Source organism: Heteronotia binoei, chromosome 21 (genome assembly GCF_032191835.1).
Source record: "Heteronotia binoei isolate CCM8104 ecotype False Entrance Well chromosome 21, APGP_CSIRO_Hbin_v1, whole genome shotgun sequence".
Taxonomy (NCBI): domain Eukaryota; kingdom Metazoa; phylum Chordata; class Lepidosauria; order Squamata; family Gekkonidae; genus Heteronotia; species Heteronotia binoei.
The window spans coordinates 133050006-133075706 of NC_083243.1; the positions used below are offsets into that span (position 1 = coordinate 133050006).

The 25701-nt window shown below is 40.8% G+C and overlaps 1 protein-coding gene across 1 annotated transcript in view; it reads right to left on the reverse strand.

Annotated features, from left to right (window-relative positions):
* Nucleotides 1-25701, reverse strand: part of IMMP1L (inner mitochondrial membrane peptidase subunit 1) — a 113757-nt gene that overhangs the window by 58804 nt on the left and 29252 nt on the right. The window contains exons 4-6 of the mRNA XM_060262940.1: nt 11543-11674; nt 10929-11017; nt 9714-9840 (exon numbers count right to left, since the gene is read on the reverse strand). Coding sequence (XP_060118923.1) covers nt 9714-9840; nt 10929-11017; nt 11543-11647 — 321 coding nt within the window. The 5' untranslated portion in view covers nt 11648-11674. The remainder of the gene's footprint in view (nt 1-9713; nt 9841-10928; nt 11018-11542; nt 11675-25701) is intronic.

The window sequence follows — 25701 nt, forward strand, 5'->3', positions numbered from 1 at the left end:
CTAATTTATATGTTTAAGACTGGCAGTCTTTACAGTAAGTAAAATTTTAGTCTAGTTGGCATAATGCATGCACTCTCTCTCAAATGACAGAATATTTTAGATCAGGGCCATCAAATGCGCATGGGGCAGAACTAGCATGCCAAGGGCTTTAATCAGGCCACCGGGGCTCTTTTCTCCCCCCTCCCCCTCCTGTCCTCACTGTTTGAACATCCAATACTAACAACATTCTCGACTCTTTCCATACCCTGCCTTTTCTGCCTTGTCTTTGTAGACTGCAGCAGGAAGCAAAGCTGCAAGGAGAACGTGGAATGGATTTTCCATTAAGATCTCTGTGCCCAGACAGATAAGGCCCAGAGAACTTGATGGAAAATCCATTCCACGTTCCCCTTGCAACTCTGTCTGTGCTATAATGTGTTTCAATAGAGAGGAGATCCATTTTCACTTTCAGCGTTCCTACAGAGACAGCTGAAGCTCATGCTTCCTGAAGTTGTGTCCTTGCAAATAAAGCACTGATGCTTTGAGCCGACTTATCTCTGCTGAATGGACCTGACCTAGTGAGTACTCTAACCTGGGAACACACAGCCAAAGGGAAATATCACACTGGAGAACCATTGCCAATCTGATTAGACTCAGAGCATGGGAAGAAGCTTGCAATGCCATTTCATTGTTTTCCTAGGCTCAGGGCATTTTATATTTTTAGTTTCTGCTGTGATCCTTGTGCTTTTTCTTGATGTTTTATTTTTAAAATAGCATGCCAAATCCCATTATTTTCCCATATTTCTGTTTTAAACAAAACATTGCAAGAGTTTTAAGCATGTTTGTATTTTAAAAAAAATATCTTTAATTGTGGCTGTATCTCTGCTACCACCACATTACATTTTACGAAACACAGGGCCCAGCCCCATGAAGCCCCATTTGTGCCAGATCTGGCCCACCTAACAAATGAGTTCAACACCCTTAGTTTAGATTTTTGAGTTTTTTAGTCCAATCACCCCTGCTCAAAAAACCAAAACCACCATAATTTTCTGCCAAAGCCAATTTGTAGCTGTAATATTACTTTTAAAATTCATGTGATATGACATGGCATCAAGAAAATGACCAGCTGCACCAAACGCAATACCATCAGTCATTTATGATCACTTGAACATATGAACATATGAAGCTGCCTTATACTGAATCAGACCTTTGGTCCATCAAAGTCAGTATTGTCTTCTCAGACTCGCAGCGGCTCTCCAGGGTCTCAAGCTGAGGTTTTTCACACCTATTTGCCTGGACCCTTTTTTGGAGATGCCAGGGATTGAACCTGGGACCTTCTGCTTCCCAAGCAGATGCTCTACCACTGAGCCACTGTCCTTCCCACTTGAATTAAAATGTTTCCCCTTCACTTTCCAAAAACTTATATAAAGCAAAGCAGAGTACCAGAGGCAAAATATTTTTGAATGGCAGGTTAATTCATTGAGTTTAAATCTTAAATATAATAAGAACCATGTTCAAAGTTTGCCAAACAATCCTTGCAACACCATTTATTGCACCATTTATTGCATTTAATACCAAAATGTTAATTATAAAGGAAATCCTCCTAGCTTCCAGTGGCTAGTGAATGTATTTTATTCCCCTATACTGGCAAACTAGAACTTGCATATCTAAAGTCAAAACTGACAATGATGGTGGTACAATGAGTCCTGTGGGAACATAAAGAATCATAAAAGAAGATAGATATAAATAGGATTAATAATAAATCCTATTCAAAGATTAAGAGAGAAAGAATTTGTCTATAAATTGAGCTGCCTGGTAGGACATCATGAGCTGAAATATACTCCATAAATGGGAACCATTTTTCTTCAAAAGAAGTAGATTTAGGGTAAATGTCCAATTGGGCTATTTGGTCTGTGATTGTTTCCATAATATTTTTGTGAACCATAACAAGATTGAAGTTGTGTTGGACTTCCAGAGAGAAGCTACTGATGTCTTTGCTGCCATTAATAAGCTATCAATTAAGGAGCGTATGAATGTAGGAACCGTTGTATCTTGCCAATATTGGAGAAAAAGTATCAGAGCCTGAAATGGGATGCTATAGCCAGTCATTTTAGCAATGTGTTCAAGAACTGTGTTCCAGAAAGCTGCAATAAATGGACACTACCACCAACAATATGCAAAAGATCCAGTGTCTCTACACCCTTTCCAACATAAAGAGGAGTTAGATGCTGAAAATTTAGCCAGTTGTTTGGGACCAAGATACCACTGGGTTAACAACTTTAAGTTTTGAAGTTTTATGTGTCATGAAGATGAACTGACAAGCATAGAATGCCAAATAGCAGGCCAGTGGTCCTTCGTTATAACATTATTAGAATGTTTATTCCAAAATATTTGATAAGGTAAAAGTTTAGATTGTGAGCTCTTTAGAAGTATTGTATATATCTGCGATGTAAGACCATGATAATTTGTTTCCTTACTATCAAGCAATTTTTCAAAGTCTGTTTGAGGATCTTGCAATAATGAATTTAATTTAAGTTGAGTAGTCATACGCTGAAGTTGAAGATAGAAAAACCAGGGAACATCTGCTTGTAATTTTCATTCCAGAAGTAGCTTAGGGAGAAGGCCTTGTTTTGAAGATATGTCTATTCGATGGATTTTTTTAGCTTTCCTCCAGACTGAGAGGATATGTGGGTCACAACCCAGAAGGAACCAATCATTGTAAAAAGGAGGTAAATCTGGATATTTGGTAATTATTTGCCTTTGAGAGAGCACCAAGATTTAAATAAAGATGACAGTATTAAATTATTACATATTGCTTGTGAATGAGATGATTTTTTCCCCCAAAAAAGCCTCCTGAATATTCATAATGTGAGAGGGCTCAGGAATGGTTTTCGTCTAGTCAGAATACTCCACATTCCTGAGCAACTTAACCACTGTTGTCATCAATGCAGCTCTATAATAAAAAGTGATGTCAGGATAATTCAGACATCCTTCAGAGGTGTGGAGTCTCAAGATATTGAAACCAATATGTGGTCTTTTGTGCTTCCATAAAAAAAAAATGGTTAAATATGCTTTGCCAGGCAGTCAAAAGGTTTTTTTGTATATAAACTGGAAGACTTCGAAAAAGAAATAGGAGCCTCGGTACCACAAAAGATGTTAAGTAGAAGCGATCATGCCAATTTAAGGATAGTTTGTTCCATTTTCTAAGATCCAATTGAATATCTTGAATTTTCTTCAAGTAATTAATCTTCAGCAGATCATTAGGCAAGGAGAAGAGATGAATCCCCAAGTAGGGCAATGATGAGTTTGACCATTTATAATCAAAAAGTTTGCATAGAATTCATTCTATCAACTGATAAGGTAAGGAGTAAAATTGCAGACTTTGAGGTATTCACTATCAAACCCACAATAGAGGCAAATTCTGCAAGAACTGTTTGAAGGTGCGTTAAAGATGTTTCTGGCTCTGTGATGTATAAAGGCATGTCATCAGCAAACATACTAACTTTAAATTCTGCAGAGGAACTCCACGTAAGTTGTTATCATTTCAGATCTCATTTGCTAACAGTTCTAATGCAAACGCAAAGAGAATAGGTGACAGCAGACATCCCTGACGTGTACCTCATTGTAGAATAAATTTGTTAGATAATGTTCCATTCACTCTGACTTGTGCAGAAGGGTTAGCATATATAAAATCCACCATACGTACAAAATTGTCCCCAAAGTTCATAATTTGTAATAGGTAAAGTAGATGTTATCCAGATTTACATATCCAAACATATCCAGATTTACATATCCAAACATATCCAGATCTCCCTCCTTTTTACAATGATTGGTTTCTTCTGGGTTGTGATCCGCATATTCTCTCACTCTGGAGGAAAGCTAAAATCAACCGTCTAATAGACATATCTTCAAAACAAGGCCTTCTCCCTAAGCTACTCACTGGAGAAGACTCTGCTGCTGGGAAAGACAGAAGGCAAAAGAAGAAGGAGACGGCAAAAGATGAGATGGCTGGACAGCGTTACGGATGTAACTAACATGAATTTGAGCAGACTTCGAAGGATGGTAGAAGACAGGAGGGCCTGGTGTGACTTTGACCATGGGTTCCCAAAGAGTTGGACTCGACTGTGCGACTGAACAACAACAAAAAGTAGATGTTTAGTTTCCAATTAATCACTTTCTCAATATCTAATGAAAGTAGCAATGTTTCTGGGCCTTCTCGAGTGCAGGATGAGATGATATTTATGGTCTTAAATATGCTAGAAGCAAGACCTCTCCCTGGCATAAAACCAGTTTGATCAGGCTCAATATAGTGAGTAATCATTAGGTAGTGAGTAATCGAAGGTAGACAATCATTTAACAATGAGGGAAGTAAAAATTTTATAATCCTGATTAGGAGGGAAATAGGATGATAGGAAGCAGGAGTTGTAGCATCTTTCCCTCGTTTAGGTATCACAACTATCGGTGCTTCATTCCATGATGTTGGCATTCTTCCTGACGTCAGTATTTCATTGCAAGCATCTGCTAACGGAGCAGCTAGGAGGAAGGCAAATTTCTTATAGTCCTGTTGGAACTTGTTTCTACCATGGAGGGGTGTGTGTGTGTGTGTGTGGAATTTACTTACGTCACAAGCTACTATACCTCAGTGGCCACAATACAAAATGCAACCTGTGTAAGAGTAAATAACACTAGATCAGGGGAGTCAAACTCATTTATGAGGGCCGAATCTGGCATAAATGAGACCTTGTTGGGTCGGGCTGTGTTGGGTTGGGCGGAGCCATGTCGGGCCAGACCACATGTGTACCTATTTAAGATTAGGTAGCAGAGATACAAATTTTATAAATAACACATACAAACACAAATATATATTTTTGAAAAAACTTAAAACATGCTTAAAATATTAGCACTCATGGGACTTAAAGATGCTTTCTTTGTATTTCTCCCATGGGATCCAGGGAACTGGGTAAAGGAAGCTCTGGCTCTTTCCTTCCTTCCCCAGGGGACTGGGGGGGAGGAGCCTCAGCCAATAAAAGGAAGAGATTGAACAAAGCCACCAAGTAATACACCGTATTTCAGTTTGCAAAAATATATTACAAGGATTGTGTACAACACATAATAAACAATACAATAATGATAGAGGCCGGCGGTGCTAGGACCCAAATTCATAGATATAAGTCCAAACTTGGAAATAGTCCAACTGAAATTAACAAGTTGGGTGCTCCTGAGGAACGTAGCTTCAACGCAGCCTCTTTCTTAAAAAGACGTCTCTAGATTTTGAGGACATTTCAATTCCTTCTTCAGTTTAAAGGCTCAATTATTTAGGAACCCCGTTCTACATTCTCTAATCACAGCACTGAGCTTCTCATTTCAGTGTGAACATCGGAAAGACATTAGGGCACAATGGTATCCCCACTTGTGTTTCCATTAGCCCAAGATATTGTGTAAGATTTTGTACAACCACTTTCTGGGTGCTATTATATACAGGAAGTAAAGTGGTCAGTGTTGCACAAGATCAGGGGTGTCAAACTCATTTGTTTTGAGGGTCAGATCTGACATAAATGAAACCTTGTCGGGCCAAGCCATGTTGGGCCGGGCCATGTACAGTATATACCTATTTAAGATTAGGTAACAGAGATGTAAACTTTATAAAGGACAGACAAACACAATTAAAGATTTTTTAAAAATTTAAAATAAAACATGTTGAAAACATTAGCACTCATTGGTCTTAAAGATGCTTTCTTTGTGTTTCTCTCACTGGATCCAGGGAACTGGGCAAAGGAAGCTTCTGGCTCTTTCCTTCCTTCCCCAAGGGACTAGGAGGGAGATAAGCCTCAGCCAACAGAAGGAAGAGAGGTTTGGCTCAGTAGCTCTGCTGTGCAATTGAGAGAGCCTGGCAAAGCAAGCTCTTCCTCCCCTCTTCCTCTCCAAGGGAAGAGCCTCAGACAATGGAGAAAACAGAGGTTTTGTTCTGTAGCTTCTGCGCAATTGAGCAAGCCTTGCAAAGCAAGCTTTTATGCAGAAGGAAGCAAGATATAGGAAGAAGTAAGCAGATGACAGCCAATTGCTCGGGGGCCTGATAGGATCCCTTCGAGGGCCTGATTCAGCCCCCGAACTACATGTTTGACACCCCGGCACTACATTTATCAGTACTTAGAAAATGCTGATGCACACTTACTAAAAGAAAAAAGCTTAAAGGCTCTATAGGTGTGGAGTCCAAAAACAGGTACGTAGTTTACATGTTCATATCCTCTGAAATGACCATATAAATACCTTCTTAAAAATAAAATCCTCCACTAATTAACTTCACAAAAGGAATCAGCTGTTCAAAAAGTTTCAACAGAAAACACCGGAATATATCTTCTTCTATACGCGCTTGCCAGCTATTTCCTTATCGCGTTTCGGGGTTGCACAAAACAACCTAGGCTTTATGAAGAGCAGACAATAAATCCAGGGAAAAAACCTTCATTATTTTTTCCTCACACATAATGACCATAAAAGTTGACACCAGCTCAAACTCCTGTAGTAGCTTTTCACTGTATACTGCTTGTGTTCTAGTCTATACCTCAATGAGCTCAACATTTCAGCTTTCTTTTGTACCACCCACTGTACATCTAGAATTCCTTCTCTTTGCCACCATCAGATTATAAACAAGGAATTTGTCTGTTAACCTAGACACCAGTCCCTCTTTCTATCTGTGAAACCCCCATAGCACAGGTCTCCTCTCCCAGCTTCTTCAAGGCAGCTGCCCCTTCCCTCCTTCAGCTGAGGCCTTTTAGTCCTCTCCTTCAGCCACTCATAGTTTCTGTTTCCCTGCTTACTCTCAGCTAAGCCTTTACCACAGAGGTGTCTAGGAGAGGAAGTTAGTATTGGTTGACCTTCCTCCTGGCTGCTCCTCCCAGGTTCTCTTCTCAGAGAGTCCCACCTTACTCTCCTCTCAACTCTGCAACTGAAATGCTGCGTTCCTTAGGGATGAGCCTCCGCTCTACCCATTCTCCCCAGGGATAGGTGCCCTGGGCTGTGTCCTTTAAGCAGGCCTATACCCAGAAAATTTTGGGTGGAGGGGTCCAGGAAATAAAAAAAAACATTGGTGGGGGAAGGCTGCAAGGCTGCTTCTTTCCTCTAGCGGCCAGCCCACCCAGCCCCAGCTCTCTCCCTCTCTTCCCCCCCCTCGCTCACTCTATCACTCTCCCCCTTGCTTGCTCTTCTTCTTGCTCTCTTGCTCTTCCCTCACTCTCTCTCACTCGCTCTCTTCCCCTCGTTCTCCCCCTTGCTTGCTCTCTTTCCCTCACTCTCTCCCTTGTTCTCTTCTCCTCACTCTCTCACTTCCCCTTGCTCTCACTCTCCCCCTCGCTCTCTTGCTGTCCCCTCACTCGCTCTCTTCCCCTTGCTCTCTTCCCCTCCCCCTCACTCGCTCTCTTTCCTGCTCTCTCATTCTGAAGGATGCAAATTATAAGCATTGCGGGGGGAACCTGTTGAAACTTGGGAAGGTGTTGCTTTGTTCTCTGAAACGTGAAGAGAGGTCTCTCCTGCAGGGGAGGGGGGCAGCAACTTTCTGGCTTCAGGTGTCCTCAGCCCTCTCCAGCCAGACTGGACCCTGCAGCTTTGAGGTGGACCACGCAGGGTATTGCCGAGACAACCAGGGGTGGGGTGAAAACCACAGCACCGCAAACGAGCCCCTTCCCAGCTTGTTTCTAGCTGGAATGGGCTACTGGGCTTCAAAAGTGAGGCCGCTCTGTCCCTCCCCGTGCTCTCTCTCTCCCCCTCCCAATGGAGGGACCCTACAGAGCGGGTTTCAATAGAGTGGCCTGGCCCCCCTGCAGCTATGGGCGTTCCTTTAAGGACACATTTACAAACTAAGAATCACTTTCCTACTCCAAACCACAATTAAAATTGGGGGAAAATTTTGGAGATCTCACTTGGTAGTGCGAGACCAGTGATGGTGAACCTTTTAGAGACTGAGTCCCCAAACTTCAACCCAAAACCCACTTATTTATAGCAAAGTGCCAACATAGCAATTTAACCTGAATACTGAGGTTTTAGTTTAAAAAAAGGGGAAGCAGGGAGAGCAAGAGAGGCGAAAACGGGTGGCGGGGAGAGGCGAAAATGTGTGGTGGGGAGAGCTGGAGAGGTGAAAACGGGTGGCGGGGAGAGGCGAAAATGGGTGGTGGAGAGAGCTGGAGAGGTGAAAACGGGTGGCGGGGAGAGGCGAAAATGGGTGGTGGAGAGAGCGAGAAAGGTGAAAACTGGTGGCGGGGAGAGTGGGAGAGGCGAAAACGCGTGGCAGGGAGAGTGGGAGAGGTGAAAACGGGTGGCAGGGAGAACGGGAGAGGCAAAAACGGATGGCAGGGAAAGCAAGAGAGGCAAAAACGAGTGCAGGAAGAGTGAGAGAGGCAAAAACGGGTGGCAGGGAAAGCGAGAGAGGTGAAAATGGGTGGCAGGGAGAGCGAGAGAGACAAAAACAGGCGGCGGGGGAGTAGGGGAAGCAAAAACAGGTGGCAGGGAGAGCGAGAGAGGTGAAAACAGGTGGTGGGGGAGCAGGGGAAGCGAAAATGGGCGGCGTGGATAGCAGGAGAGGCAAAAATGGGCGACGGTGCGCATGCCCAGAGAAAGGGCTCTGAGTGCCGCCTCTGGCACGCGTGCCATAGGTTCGCCACCAGGGTGCTAGACAAACCCAAGTAGGTATCTCCCTACTTTCTCTATGTAACTTGGTAAGCATGATAAAATCAGGCTTTCAATATGTGCATGCAAAGACCACCAAAAAATCAATTTCAGAAAAAGAAAATTTTTTTTGTATAAGCAGTCAAAAGAAAGCATACAGTTCAGCAACAATTGATTAACAGTATCTGAGCAAAGGAAAATAAAATAGGTAGTAAATGATATCCTGATATTCACTCTCCCTCTGATCAAGACTTACCATGATGGTAAAGAGGTTGGTAGAACACTCAAAGTTTCCATATTGTTGTTGAAAATTCCATACTGCTGTTGAGGATTGGTTATCCAGTGCTCTCCCACTGTCTTGGCCTTTCCATCTCCTGAGTGAGGATCTCTACACTCCTCACTACCAACTTCCTCCAACAAAAAGACCAATTTTCCTATATAGTATCATAGGCTACTCTCATTAGCTAGACTAGGGTAAAACGTTCAGAATTCTAAATAATAATAATAATAATAATAATAATAATAATAATAATAAATTCTAGCATCCCCACTGCACAAGTTTTGGATGTGTATTTGGCCAGAATCTTTTGTTTTCTAGAGTACCTCTAAAGATATGAATAGATATCCTGCTTCCAGGTTATGCTAATAAAAGCCTTAAAAGGAGCTTGCTTGTAACCCAGAGCAGCTGGGCTTGGTGCACAGGTGCACAGAATAGCTAAGCCAAACTCATGCTGGATTTCAAGAGCAACATGGCTGGCCTGGATTTGGGCTTACAGGGCAACACACATAGCACTCAAGAAAAAGGCACGTCTATTTTTTTTTTTCTTGTTTGGTCCAAATGATGGAATTTTAAGAGCTCTTTCATCTAGCTACATACATGTCCTTCCAAATTATGGTAGGCTGAGTTCACAAGCAGGGGAATCTAGTCATCATGCAAGTCCATTGCATTTTCTCCACAGAAAACTATCTGGTGACTCAGGAGAAAAAATTAGCAAGAAGGTCATGTAATTAAAATATGTTGCTTAATATAAAGATGTGCACATTTAAATACAATGTAAAGAATAAAAACCAGTAATACTTACATAACTGTGAATCTTAATAACATCTGAGGGATCGCTTGTACAGACTTTATCTCCTTCCAAGCCAATTACCCTTTTACAGATATTTGATTTTGGATCACTTGGGTTTTTTGCAATGACAATATCACCTCTGAAGAAACATTTGTAAGGAACTGTCAGTGTCACCAATATTTACAGGAGAAACCTTCAAAGCACTGGTGGCCAACCTTTATGGAAAGCATCCCAAAAGTGATCTAAAGTATTGGAGAATGCCCCTCTAGCATAGCCCTTCATAGGCATGGTCATTTTGTCTTTAACCTACTAAGCCACGGAGCCACACAGTGTTTAAGAAATAGTTAAGAATGTAGCTCTGTCTTCTATGCCATAGTCAGATTCAAAGGTTTTACTGCCTCCCTGCCCAGATTTGCCATATATTTTTTAAAATTCAGTAAGTTTACCAGTAAGATAGTCCCTCTTTTCGTGATAATATGGAATTGAAAAGTTAGATAGGGAAAAGTCCTGTTCAAGATTTTTTTTTCATGTAGTAGACAATAAAGAGCAGCCTGATATTTGAGTGGAGATTTAAATGGCAGGTATTCTGTTTTCTACTAAAACAGAAAGAGAGCCAAAGAATTTTAGGTCACAGGCTTGCACCTGGCAACTAGAGCAGCTTTTCCTGTCCACTGCCATTGCCCAACATAACTTGTGTTTAAACTGTTATCCAGCAGCAACACATGCCATAAAGCATAAAGCCTGATTTTCATGATGGTTGAGCACCATGTACACATTCACTGTTCTACAAAGTGCCAATAAAGTGGCATTTAGATAATATAATAAATGGAATTCACAGCATTTCTGGAAAGAATCACTCTTTGGATAAACTCCAGTTGTCCATTATAATATATGGCAAAATAATCTAAAATTAAAAAATCAGAAGTCATACAGTATGGTGGCTATGTAGAAATCAATACATGATGGGTGCTCAATCTTTGTATTAAAGCTACAAATGCATAAAGACAAGAACAGTTTCTGACATGACACGCATAAAATGCTAGTAATCATCTTCCTTATCTAAAAGAAAGAAAAAATGGGAATTTATGAATAATGTTAACACAGTTAATAATGCTAACATAGTGAACAATTAAGGCAAGAATATGATTTAAAGAAAAGACAATCAGTAAGCAATTGATTGCAGAAAAACACAATGGAAAATGGGAGCTGTGCAAAATAGTAACATACTTCTGAATGGAATAAAAATGGCAGCTGAGATTCTCTGAAATGACAATATCTGAGTTTTGAATTGTAGGCTTCATTGAAGGTCCTGAACACTAAAAAAAAAAAAAAGCAAAAAGGACAATCAGTATTTGCAAAATACCTTGCCAAATATAATATTTAGACAGACTATAATCTTTATAGCACTTTCACATATGATATGGTGGTGGCATGGATGACAAGATGTATGGCACTTATCACCATACCTTCCTTCTGCAGTTTCTAATCCAACCTCAATCATTTGTGTATAGAATTCTTGGCAATGGGCAGAGTGGAAAAGACAAAGAATTCAAGTTTGGGGTTCCAAAGTTTTGTGCTATACTTGTGAAGTTACCAATGTTTTCCAGAGGATTTCAGAAGTTGGACTTCAGCTGAAATTTAGTTGATAAGCTGTTTGCTACCTTAAACAAAGTTTAAAGGAAGTTCAAACTCTAAAACCTAGAATATGCTCCCAAAGTCCCTTTGTTTTATAAGTTTTAATTTTTAGTACACTGGAGAATAACAGGCTAAAACCTGACTTGCTAATACTATAGCTGCTTTCAGTATTATTATAAAATCATTCCCAACTTTTGTTAACTCACCACAACAATTCCACCAAGATATTCAAAAGCACAATGAGCTACGCAGCCATACTGAATGGTGTACCCAAGAAGACGAAAAGTCTTTCCCATGGTATCTCGCAACATAGCCGTGCCTCGGTTATGCAACTTGTCCTGGTTTAAGGGAAAAGAAATGCCATTGGTATAATTTCTGATCATAATGCTATTAAAATATAGCTATTTTTATAAAATGTTTTTAAAAAAAGAATGTAAGCTTTTGTGTGCTAGAAGCACACTTCATCAGACAGCTTACATTCTGAATTAAACTTTTGTTGATCTTAAATATATATAGCAATTTTAAAAAGTTAGATTTTTCTGAAATGTCAACCAAGGTTCAAATTACATTTTAAGAAGAAAAATTCATCCAATGATTTTTAGAAAATACAAAACAACCTGCACTCTAATTTAACTGATTTTTCAGTTGTGGGGAACTTAAACAATGGTAGGAAGCAACTTCTCCCCTTTCCTTAGAATCATGACTTCCCTTGCACCAAAACCCTCCAAGTGCACAGTAGACACTGAATTGGCAAAGGTATCTGAGCCTCTCCCCCAGAGAGTACTGAGATCGGGAACTCAAAATCTCCTAGTTATCCCCGGACCAAAAGAAGCCCGCTTAAAATCTACAAGGGACCGGGCCTTTTCTGTTACGGCCCCCTCCTGGTGGAACCAGCTGCCGGAAGAGGTGAGGGCCCTGCGGGACCTCGCCCAGTTCCGCAGGGCCTGTAAGACAACCCTCTTCCGGCTGGCCTATGACTAGCTGGTACAAGAAACTGAGTGTAGTTACACTAGATGTCTGCTGTCCCTAATGTTTTAAATGGTTTAAATGTCTTAAAATTTTAAATGTATTAATTATTTTAACTGTTTTTATGCTTAAATTCTATTTATGTCAAATTCTTATGTTGTGAGCCACCCTGAGCCACTTGTTGGGAAGGGCGGGATATAAATCATAAAATAAATAAATAAATACTGCTTCATTTGTTATTTCTACATATTGATTTTTTCCAAAGATTCTTGGTGGGGGGGTGGTTGGGTAAGGAGTCTCAGCTTAATCTATTCTGTCTTCTAAATTATTTTAATTTGCTCTTCTATTTTCACTGAGATTCTTTGTTGAAGTTTTTTATTTTTTTCTTTGCAAATCATGGGATGTGATCTTGAGAAGCAATCAACACATTCTGTTATAAGTAATAAACTAAACATTGCTATCAGACTCACCTACACTTAGCTGTTCAAATTAAGGTATGACATTCTATATTGCTGGCTCGAGGTTAGATACCATCTTTTGAAAGATACACTACCAATAGTGAAAGAAATGCACATTAGCAATTTCCTTTATAAGAATATACTTCTCTACCAAAAGTTGCCATATCTAGCACACTACAAATAGCTTTCTTTGTGGGCTCATAATGTTGGTAGGTCGAAGTCACCTATGACTGATAAAGATTTGTATCTTTTTCTCTTCAGTTTTGTCATGCCTTAAGCCCCTAGGAGAGAAGGAAACATTCATTTTTAAAAGTTAAATGCATAAACTGGTCCTAGGAGAAAATGTCTTAAACATGAATGACTTTTGAGTTCAGTAGTACTTTTAACATCAACAAAGTTTTATTCTGGGTATAAGCATTTGTGTGGACACTTACCATTTCAGAGCAATTTGGCTACCCACCTGAATCTATCTTAAACATGAATATTAGACTTCCCCTTCTGCTTACTCCTGATTTTCTTGAGATCAGTTTGGGTGTGACTGTTTCACATTTATGCCCTCCCTGTGCATTTTTACAGCTGTAAAATAAATCTATTTTTTTCTCTGTGTGCCTTCAAGAATTAGAATTTTCAAGGGAGGGTGCTGTTGTCATCAGTGGTGTCACACCCCTTTCTTTAAAAAAACGGCACTAAAATATTAATGTATCACTGGAGTATTGTACTAATAGGCTTAGGAGGTTCTCTCAATTTCCACTTTTTATTTTTTTTTTAAAGTAAGTCTCCATTCCATTCTCTCATAAGTCCTTTCTACACTAGACTTTAATCCTGGTTCAACCCTGTCTCAAACTGACATTCTACACTATACAAGTTCATCCCTGTTCTTATCTTGGGTTTTTTTCCCCATTTATACACTACACTTGAGTCTACCCCAGTTTTGCCCCACAATTGTCCCAGGATATATGGATGCTGTTTTGTCCAGGGTTTTCCTGCAAGGTAAATGAATGTGAGTCAGACTCAAGAGAAAATCCAGGTGGAGGTTCAAGTGTAGAAAGTGCCAAAGAGATATGCATTTTCTTTTATATCTCCATGTGTGAAGGCACCAGAGACTTACTTTTTCTGAAAGCTGGGGATTCAGAGAACCTCCTAAGCCTGTTGCAATGCTCCAGCAATAAACCTATTTTAGTGCTATTTTTTAAAGAATAAGAATAAAGAATAAGACTACTTTTAAGAATAAGTAACCACCCATCTTCAGGGAGGGAGAGGAGAGGGAGTGGTTGAACAGTAGGCTGGAGGTGAGTGGGAGTGAGTGGGACAAAGAAAACAACGAAAACAGTATGCATGAGGAAAAAAGCCAATTCAAAATCACTTTCCAGAGGGAAAAAAAACACTAGGGTAAAAGTGATCTCAAAAGAAACAGTGGAGGGGGGGAGAGGAAAAAAAAGTTAAAACTAAAGGTATAAAAATGCATGCAGAAATCAGGGGATAAACTGAAGCACACACACAGAAAAGTCCTAAGATGACAACAGAAGCAAAACACATTAACAAGGTTGCCAAGAGAAAATATTCATTAGCTTTCTACAGTCTTGCCCAGCCATATAATAATCGCATCTCTACTTGTTGCCACTTCTGGCATGTTGAAAGAAAAAAGATAAAATGTTCTCAATAGATAACTGAGACAAATTACGATGTTGGTAAAAAAAACTTTAAAAATTGTTCTTGTTTTTTAAAACTACAATTTTCTTTCTATTCTAAAAGCAATTTTCACATGGGCCCCAAGTCTTCAGAGTTTAGTTCAAAAGGTCCACTTATGTGAGCAAAAGGCACTTCTCCTTTGAAACCTCCCACACTGGTGCCACAAAGTACCCAAGGGCCCATAGAGACACAGGGGAAGGTTTGTTGAGGGGCACAAGAGGCAGCAATAGTAAAAGTGAGGGAGGAATGCACCACTGTGCAAGCAAAACATCACTTGAGCTTCATCGGATCCAGCCCACTATGCATGAACCAATGAAGGCTTTATCAATTTGTCATCAACTAGTAATGCTAGTAAAACTATTTCTGTAAGATGATGCAGCTGCTAAAATGACATATATATGCAGTAAACGTTAGTCAGTTCTTTCCCTACTTGATGTATGCAGGTTGGGAATGGGCTAAGGAGTACATGTAATCTGAAACTGGAACAGCTGTATTTTGAGCTAATTGCACTTTCAACCAGTTTTTTCAGAAGCCAAAAAAAGTGTAGTCTTTTAATTAACCCAGGAAATTATAAGAGTATTGGCTAAACCCTTGATGTCAGAGGGCAGAATGCTGTGAGTTTAAAACACTTTCTGCAGGTGATACAAGCAAGATTGAGTGTCTGAAGATCAGTGTCATGTGACAGGTGTAAATTAATGACCACCAAAAAAAAAAGAAATCTAGCAGGAAGCACAGTTAGTGAGTGTCTCTCCAAAAGTAATTGCCAGAAAGGCCTCCTCAGCTAGAAAGCAATTTGAGCCCAAAAGAAATTACTGAGTTATATTAGAAGTTATTCAAACACAAGATTAATACAATTAAAGAGGCCTAAATCAGGTAGGAACTGTATGGGAAAATACATACATAAGATTGTTAAGTGCTATACAGAATATTAAGTAGTTCATTTCAACAATGCTGAGGATACACTGAAGATTTCCATGAGAAGACAAAGGAAAATGCTATCACGGCTTCAGATATTATTCAGGCCCAAACTGATTTAGAAAACTCTTATCAAGGCCCATCTTTGTCATCCTTCTTATAAACGGAAAAGTTCTATATTCTTTCTTCACCTTGGTTGCCTCATCTATACTTGTTTCCAGTTTTGCATGTCTTTGTATATTATCAATTGTTGTGTAGTGGTTAGAGCAGGGGTGTCGAACTCATTTGTTATGAGGACTGGATCTCACATAAATGAGACCTTATTGGGCTGGGCTATGTGTGTCATAAAATGTAATGCCAGGCAGCAGGGATATAAACTTTATAAGCCTGAAGGAGGATTAAGGCTCTAGAAGGCGGCTCTGGGCAAGTGCCCGCCACCCTTGCTGTCTTCCCACCCACCCAAGTGAAGGCACTGACTCCCCCCCACCTCAGATGGCTGATCTCTGCCATCTGGAGAGCAATTGTATCTGAGTGATCCCCAGTGGTTCCCCAATAGGAAATGCCATTGCACCTGTCTGAGTCCAATCCCTCCTCAAACCCCACCCTCTCTAGGCTCCACCCCTTAAATCTCCAGGAATTTCCTAACCTGGAGTCAGCAACTCTATCTCCTTCTGTTTATCTGCCTCTCTGACTTCAGGTTTCCTTTGCCTTCCCCTTCCCTGCAGCCTCTACATAGGAAAAAGGACAGTCTTTCTTCACAGTGAGGAGAGGTGACCAAAGCAGCTTACATCGTTCTCCTCTCCCCCCTTTGATCTGAACAACCTTGTGAGGCACGTTGGTCTAAAATCACCCAGTCAGCTTCCACAGCTCTCACCTGGAGTTGGCAACAGTGGTTTCCCAGGAGGAAAGGCCTCTCCCTCAGAGGCCTATACCTTAGGAATTTCCTTCCAACCGGGAAAGGTATAACCTCTGGGTGAGTGCCCCCCCCCAGCCTTGCTGTCTTCCCAACCACCCAAGTGAAGGCATTCACTCCCAGCCCCCACCTCAGTGAGAGCTGATCACTGCCATCTGGAATTCTGAGTGAACTGCAGCCCTCACCTGGAGATTGGCAACAGTAGGTCCCCAGGAGGAGGAGACTCTCCCTCAGAGCCCATTCTGTCATATGAACCCACTGTAGCCTAATTTGAATAGAGAGTGAAGAGTATGTGCAGGTGGAAAGGTGGCACCCTGTTTATCTGCTGCTGTGGAACTAGCCCCTCCCTGCTGTGAATTAACATCCCTCTTGTGACAGATGAAGAGAAGGAACTGCTACTGTTTTGTCTCATGAACATGTCTCTCACAGTTTACTGTTTGCTTCAATGTTTGCTTTGCGGCAATGTGGGGTGGGGGGAGATGGACTATCCTGGACTTCCTACAACAGGCCCTGAGGAGGGGCAGTAGTGATCAGTAAGCCCCCAGGAGAACCTGTCAGCAAATAACTGTCTCCCTCAAAGGTCAGTGGCCTTCTGATGGGGCTCTTGCACGACTGGACTGGTGGTAGGCAGGAGAGAGAAAAATCAGCCAATGGCATCCCAGAGAAAGAAGAAGGCTACAGTTTTATACCCTGCCCTTCTCTCTGAATCAGGGACTCAGAGCATCTTTCAATCTCCTATATCTTCTTCCCCCACAACAGACACCATGTGAGGTGGGTGAGGCTGAGAGGGCTCTCACAGCAGCTGCCCTTTCAAGAACAACTCTGCCAGAGCTATGGCTGACCCAAGGCCATTGCAGCAGGTGCAAGTAGAGGAGTGGGGAATCAAACTCAGTTCTCCCAGATAAGAGTCCACACACTTAACCATTATACCAAACTGCGAGCCAATCCTGCATAGGCCACATCCAACCAATGAAAATGCTCAGATTTGCCACCATGGTTGGGCTTTTATTTATTACTGATGATGGTATAGACAAACACAATTTTTTTTTAAGCTTAAAATAAAACATGCTTAAAACATTAGCACTCATTGGTTTTAAAGGTGCTTTCTTTGTGTCTCTCTCGTGCAATCCAGGGAACTTGGCAAAGGAAGCTCTGGTGCTTTCCTTCGTTCCCCAGGGGCCCAGGAGGGGGAGGAGCCTCAGCCAATAGAAGGAAGAGAGGCTTGGCTCAGTAGCTCTGCTGTGTGATTGAGAGAGTCTGGCAAAGCAAGCTATTCCCCCCCTTCCTCCCCAAGGGAGGAGCCTCAGCCAATTGATAGAACAGAGGCTTTCCTCCGTACCTCCTGTGTGATTGAGCAAGTCTGGCAAAGCAAGCTGTGATGCAGAAGGAAGCAAGAGAGAGGGAGAAGGAAGCAGAAGACAGCTAATTGCTCAGGAGCCTGATAGGAGCCCTCCAGGGGCCTGATTTGGCCAACAGGCTGCATGTTTGACGCCCATGTGTTAGAGTATAGGACTCCATCTGAGAGATCAAGATTCAAATCTCCTCTCTGCCATGGCTGTTTGATGGCTGATCTTGGTCAATCACACCTTAACCTACTTTACAGGGTTGCTGTGTGGATAACATGGGAGAAAGGATTACAATGTAAGCCACTTCGGGCACCCATTGGGAAGAAAAGCAGGGTATAAATGAAGTCAAGAAATAAATTTTTTAAGACAGGAAAGCAGAACAATATCCAGAATTCCAGATGAGGTCACACCATTTATCTATACAGGACTAAATATTGGTTTTTAAATGTTCAGTTCCTTTCCTAATAATTCCCAACAAAGAGATTGCCCTTTTCACCATTGCCACATGTGATATTTTCCATCAAGCTGTGTACTACAGCTCCAAGATCTCCTTCCCTCTCTGTCTCCACCAGGTCAGACTTCACCAATATATATTTAATGCTTGAATATTTTGTTCCAGTGTGCATAACCTTACACTTTCCTACATTCAGGGCTTTTTTTGTAGCAGGAACTCCTTTGCATATTAGCCCACACTCCCCTGATGTAGTCACGCCTCCTGGAGCTTACAGTAGATCCTGTACTCCCTGTAAGCTCTTGTAGGATTGGCTATATCGAGTGCGGTCTAATATGCAAAGGAGTTCCTGCTACAAAAAAGCCCTGCCTACACCATGTATTAAAGAGCCCCGTAGCGCAGAGTGGTAAAGCTGCAGACCTAACCTCTGCTCACAACCGGAGTTCAATCCCGGCAGAAGCTAGGTTCAGGTAGCCAGCTCAATGATGACTCAGCCTTCCATCCTTCCAAGGTTGGTAAAATGAGTACCCAGCTTGCTGGGGGTGGTGAATGTAGATGACTGGGGAAGGCAATGGCAAACCACTCCATAAAAAGTCTGCCGTGAAAACGTCATGATGCAACATCACCCCAGAGTCGGAAATAACTGGTGCTTACACAGGGGACAATCTTTACCTTTTTACACCATGCATTTCTCATTCAATTTAGAGAAGTCCTCCTCTGCTCTTTACAATCTGCCTTGGTTTTCACCATCCTGAATAATCTGGTATCTGCAAAGCTGCATTTCACTGCTACCCCCAATTCCAAATCATTTATGAACAAATTAAATAGCACTGGTCCCAACACTGATCTTGTGGAACCCCAATGCTTACTACCCTTCATATTGAGAACTGTATATTCTCTCTTATAAAACCAAAAGCAGCCTTAGTTGCAAGTTTCAGCTAAAGAATTTCTGGGATGGGCAGGAAGACAGCAGTTTAGCCCTGTTCCCTTTTGGCCTTTTTGTAACTCAAAATTGACCTTCCTCCAGCGGTTTTTTTACACGATGGTGAAAAAATATCTTGTCCTTTCTGAGGGTAAAAAGAAAGGCAGCTATTTTGAGCAGAAAAACAATCAGGGAAAGATTAAGTAGCTTTTCCCTGCCATTCTTTCACTGAAACTTGCAGAACTGGACATTGTTTTCCATTAAAAAGGCCAAAAATATCAGGGAGAAAAGGCATGCGGCTGCAGCTAACATTTAGTTCAGCTTTCACTGTTCTGGATAATGAATGGATCAATCTGTGTAGATGTCACTAACTGGGAAAACTACGGTTAGTATTAGAAACTAGGACTGAAATTCCCAAGCACAGATTTATATATTTCCCATTCAGCAAAATCACAAGTGGAGGATAGGGAATGGTGGAAAATTAGTTATCCGTAAAGTCATTTTATTTAAATTTTAAATTAGCCTCATTTGAGTCTGGTTGTATACATTGTCATATTACAGAAATCAACTTCTTCCAAGGATGTAAAAGGATTTTATAATTTATTTTAAATCATAAAATCTATTTTAAGGTTTGATGCTTTATCATGGTTTGATGTATTAGTTTTCTGGTTTTATTGTGTGTTTTTTATCTATTTGTAAGCCCTGTAAGTGACTAAAACTAGTACACATATTTTAATAAATAAATATCTACTGCTACAGTCACAAAATGTTTACTGCTTTCTTTTGAAGTCAACAAAGTCCTTCCCCACAGTTTCAGAGTCCTTGGGGTTTTCTATTAGAAACAGAAGACAGAGTGATTGAACATAAAATAATTCTGCTGGATCATCCACAGACCTTTATACAGGAAAATTAAAGAGAATACCAGTTTACTATCAACTGTTCTAAAAATTGGGGGTGGGGGAGAGAAGATAATATTCCTGGGAGCAATAAGGGAGATCATGGGGTATGTGGTACACTGACAGAAGCATCAAAATAAAGGAGGCAATGGATGTGACCAATCTGATTTTACAGTTGGTATCTAAAGGCTTGATATGTGGAACAATATGATATAGCCCTATCTCATCAGAGCTTAAAGCTATGCAGGGATGGTACTTGGATGGGAGACCACCAAGGAAGACTTTGCAGAGGAAGGCAATGGCAAACCATCTTTGCTTCTCACTTCCCTTGCTGAGATTACCATAAACCAGTTGCCTATTCACATAGCTAAAGGATTGGGAAGACCTTAACAAATCAACAGTTAATTAATTTTTATATTTCTAGGAGGATGGCAGAAGACAGGAGAGCCTGGCGTGACTTGGTCCATGGGGTTGCAAAGAGTTAGACTCGACTGTGTGACTGAACAACAAAAAATGAATTTTCAAAGCGGTGGCTAATTAGAGCAGAGTTCCCTAACTTGGTGCCTAACAGTATTTCCCTTAGGACCTGCTGAGCTTTTCAGAAAGTAGGTGGGGCCACTGTAAGGCAGGGCTTGTCTCTGGTTGCCCTTGGTCAAGTGAAAGGGTTTTCCACTGGAGGATCTGGAAGACTGGCAAGCACCAGGGCTCTCTGTAGCTAGTGTGTAGTTCCACTTTCCCTTCCGGTTTTCTTTCTTCCCAGGAGATGTGAGGAGAGAGGTATTCCCTTTGGCTACCCTCCTGCAAAAGCCTTAGGAGTTTGGCTCTACTCCTCTGGCAGCCATTTTCTGGTAATACTCAGCACCCACCTCAACATTGCAAAGGTGCCCACAGGCTCAAAAAGGTGGGGGGGGGGGTCCCTGCATTAGTGTTTGGTACATTAAATTTACTTCTACTACCAGGTCCATAGCTATGGGAGGCCTGGGGGGGGCAGGCAGCTCCACCCAACCCCCTCTTCCACCTGTATGGCTCCTCCTTTCCCCACTGCTCTTGCCGCTGCTACTCTCCCTGCCACACACTGGCTGCCGCTGCTCTCCTTGGGCTTTTGCTTCTCCCTTTCTCAATGCCCCAATTTCGCCTGCTGCTCTTGCCGACACGTTTTTGCCACCCCCACTCTTCCCGTCCTTGTTGCTGCTGCCACTCTTCTTTATTTTTTAAGTGTGTGATGTCATTTTGGGCCCCAGAGCCCCTCCATCTACAATTTTATTCCCTGGGCCCCCCCACCCAAAATTTTCTGGCTACAGGTCTGTCTACTACGTTTTAAATTTAATACCAATGGTCCTCTCTTATGACGTTCCCTAAAAGACATCAATTGCTAGTATACAATGTAATAAGAGCTCCAAAGAGTACTGATAGAATTAACAACATAACTACCTGGCCATCAGAATCTAATTTCTTTCTGTAAGAAGGGACAGTGCACAGTAATTGATTTTATAATTTATTTTCATTTACTTCATTTTTACCTTGCCTATCTCCCTAAAGGGAACCATAAACAGCCTACCTAATTCTCGTCTCCATTTTATCCTCATAACAACTCTTTGAGGTAGATTAGGCTGTGAATGTGTGACTGGCCCAGGGTCAACCAGAAACGTTTCATGGCAGACATCTGGGTCTCCTGTATCCTAGTTCCATGTTCTAACCACTCTACTACACCAGCAAACACATACAGAAGTGCAGAAGTGTTTATTTATAATCTGATATATGCCTACAAAGGCTTTTGTGTGTGCGTGCGTGCGTGCAGAAGTGCATAAAAAGGGAAGACAAGCACACATTTATTTATTGTATATTTCAGCAATCCTTTTTAATGCCACCTGTTGAAGCTACAAATAGTTCCTGAGTTTTGGATGGTGGTTACATGGATTGAGCAAGTGCTGGAATTGAGAACCTTGACAACTGTTACATTACAAGTGGGGGCCCTCAAGACTTGAGGGGGAATCCCATTTTCCCCCATCAGTCTCAAACCTAGCCCAGTATGGAGCCCCAGGCTGCCTGGCAGCTTTCTGAAGTTTGCCCAGAGCAGCTCTGGGCAAGCCAGCACAGTCTCCTTCCCCAGTTTTCTGCAGCTTGCTGGAAAAACTGGGGAGAAGAGACTGTGCTGGCTCACCCAGAGCTGCTCTGGGCAAACAACAGAGTGTCAGGGGGGCAATTTCCACTGGCGTGCCCGGAGCTGCTCTGAGTAGTAGTACTTTCACACTGGGCCCAGTGTGACCCAGGGGTTTTTCTGCTGCCAGCAATATATTACCACTGGACTCCCCAGTTGCACCGCTGCCACTTTCCCCAGTGTGACTCCCCCAGCACAGCTATTGCCACTGCTGGGTCCAGCAGCAGCAATTCTGCCCAACTCCCTGTGTGGCTCCTGGGCTGGGCTGTAGCTGGGCCCAGTGGGACTCCCAGGGTGCACCGCTGCCACTGCTGGACCCACCACGGTTCCTGGTCTTCTTCAATTGCCAAAGGAGGGATTTATTTGAGGGGGAATATAAAATTCTATTTAGGCCTCAGATTCAGCAGGAACTCACAAGAGTGCAGCTCCTGAACCTTTCTGAGGGTTCCCCCTCCTCCTTCCCACCTTGTCCATTGAATAATAGGTGCAGCTGCGTAACAATCCCTGGTTGAGCTTCACCACCTATTTTTCTACAAAATGACCGCTGCTTCTATGTATTTTTTTATCATATTTTTTGCACACCCAGGGAGCCCCTCAGAAAGATCTGTTTAGCCTCTGTGTGGCCCAATCAGCAAATTTAGATATCTGCAGATCACAGCTATGGGTGGCCAATAGTAACAACCTTTTCCTGAAAAAAATATTCCTCACATATTACTTAAAACAGCATATAACTAATCAGAATTGCAGAATCAGATTAGATACAACACAGAATACTCATCTACAGTAATTTCAGAAGACATAAATGTTACTGCAACACACTTTTAAAAAGTATTTCTTTTGTTACAAGTCACTATAGATAGCTATCTGCATTTATTTAATAACTTTCTCACTTGCACAGAACCATGAGCATATAATCTTAGTCCAAGATGTATCATTCTCTATGTAAGAAAACATAGTGCTAAATTGTATAATAGTATGAATAACACACCAGCTCTGTCCTCCCAAAAGAAGGTTTGTGGTTTCCTGAATCAAGTCTGTATAGTAATGCAACTGCTGCGTGCAAAGATTTATTTGCCTGTGATTTTTTTTCTAAATCACAACTAATGCGTGTTATTTCATAACTTGCTTAGTCTTCGTACCACTAGAAGAATTAATGAAATATTACATGGTTAGATTTGTGGACTACAATGTATTTCACAATGTTTTATATTACAATATATATTCAATAAGAACAAAATATAAAACATAAATAAAACTAGATTTTCATTTTTTATTAGTGTTATTTTTAAATAAAATTAATCACAGCTAGTAGGGTAGAAATTGCTGGGAGCTTTCTGAATGACATCCAAGAGATGGGAAAGGATTAGTTCACAGTTGCTGCCAGTTATAACGCCAGGTGGCTTTTTCTGCAGTGAAGGTGTTAGTGATAATCCCATTACACTGGTACTAAATCTTGCAGACATCAAAATTATCACCAAGGTTCCTTTTCATCCCATCCTTTCCAAATGACTGGAAGTCGCTTCACCTGAAAGAAGTCAAATCCACATGCAGCTGCTATTTTAGCAGCCAGCAGACTCTCTGAGAATGCCAATCGTGATCCAATTTCACTGTGCTGGTGGCCCCTATTCCCTGTCCAATAATACATCTGTTAAAAAATCCTACAGCTACAAATCAAGTTTAATTCTACCAGGGACCTCATGTTGGTCTTGTCTTCCAAAAAGGCAGCGGGTTCTGCTGTCTATCTCTGCTAGTGTCTGGGGAATACCTTTTAAATCCCAGCCCTACTTAGAAAAATAAGCTAAGGATCACAAAACATGACCTTAAAAACCCCGATATGACTATATTCTGACCCAGAGGTATTCATTCTAGGTGAAGATTAGAACTTTGCATAATAAGATTACACAGCAAGTGAATGATATCAAGGGACTATCCATATGCAGCCGCCTGGTTTTCTATAGACAGCCTGTGCTCTGCAATATGCAGTGCAGACACAACAGAGCCTTGCCTTTCTAGTTGAAATAAAACAGATTCACATAAATTAGTTGGCCATTTCCAGATTCCTAAATCCCCTATTACATCTTTTATCGACAGCTCCTGAGAGAATTGCACAATCATTATTTTTGTTGCTCTATGGTTCTGAAACAATAGTACTCCCTAGGTGAAATGTACATAAATTGCATGTAGAAATTAACATCTTTTTTTCTGTAATCTTGGACTACAATTGACAGTGCACATAATAAATTTTATCCATGGATGGAATAATTCTCTTCTTGTAACCAAACTGTTACTATTAAATTCAACAAATGGTACAATGCAAAAATTTTAAAATACCATTGTTACTCATGCAGAAACTACCATTCAACAGAATTTTAAAAGTAGATATTTTTCCTTACAAAACATGATGAAAATCAAAGTAATGCTTTCAGATGTAGCATGTAGCCCTTTCCAAGCTTCCCTGCTAATTAACTTAATTTGCTATATTGCATCAATAACCTTACTAATAATGAACGTATTTATCTGTTCTTCTCTGAATAGCTACACATAAAGTACCATTTAAACTTAATATACTGTGGATAAATTTCAATTGTATAGATTGAATTTATATATAAAGAGTCTTAAATAATCAATTAAATATTTCTGGGATTTTTTAAAATGTTCAGACTTTTATTAGAAAGGCAAATAAACTGTACATGAAAAAAAGAGGTCAAATGATTTTTTCCCACCTGAGGTAGAATTATTTTGTAATCCAGAATCAATCACAAAAGTCAAACGATACATAAATGCACTGGTTTAGATACTACAAACAAACCAAGAGCCAAGGTTTTGCAAACCTTTCCTGTCTCCCCCTCTGACTAGCAGCTCCTGAGATTTCTGAAAAGCTAACATTCTCATTCAATAGTATATTATAATCATGTACATGATAGGAATTCTTAAAATTTATTTGTAGGCTGTTTTTCTCCTAATGCGCACTTAAAATGGCTTACAACATTTTATCCTCACAGCAACAACTCTACGAGGTTAGTCTGAATGTTCCTATTTTTCTTCTGGGTCTTTACATCTCTAAAACAGGTACTTTATTAAAAATAAAAACAACAGGAAATACAACAGAATCTTCACCTGTGGAATGTTCCACACAGCTTCACAACTGGTTAAACAGGCACTCTCAGTTCTTTAAATCCTTACAAAATTAATGCCATTGCTCAAGTAACTACTAACACATGGAAAGACTATGATATTTCAACTACAACATTTTTCCCAACTTCTAAGCTCATAGCCAAAGACTCAGAATGAGTACATTTACAAAATATTGAATTAGAAACTAAAAATCCTAAGAATGAAAGTAGTGAGGCATTCTTTCATCATGTCCCGACTATAATCCTGCTAAATTAAACTGTAATTGATATCTGTATGAGTATTTAACTCCTTTGGGAAACTTTTTGTTTGTTTTAAAGTATGGCAAAATATAAATAAAGTCTCTTGGGTACATGGAGCACTAATGAGACATGACATCCTTTTTCTTGTACATGACCATATTTAGAGGAAAACAACAGGAATAAAGAATCTGAGGTTTTTCATTTTAGAAAAAAAAAGATAATTGATGGGACATAATAGTTTATAAAATTTCAAATGACATGGAGAAAGTGAATAGCA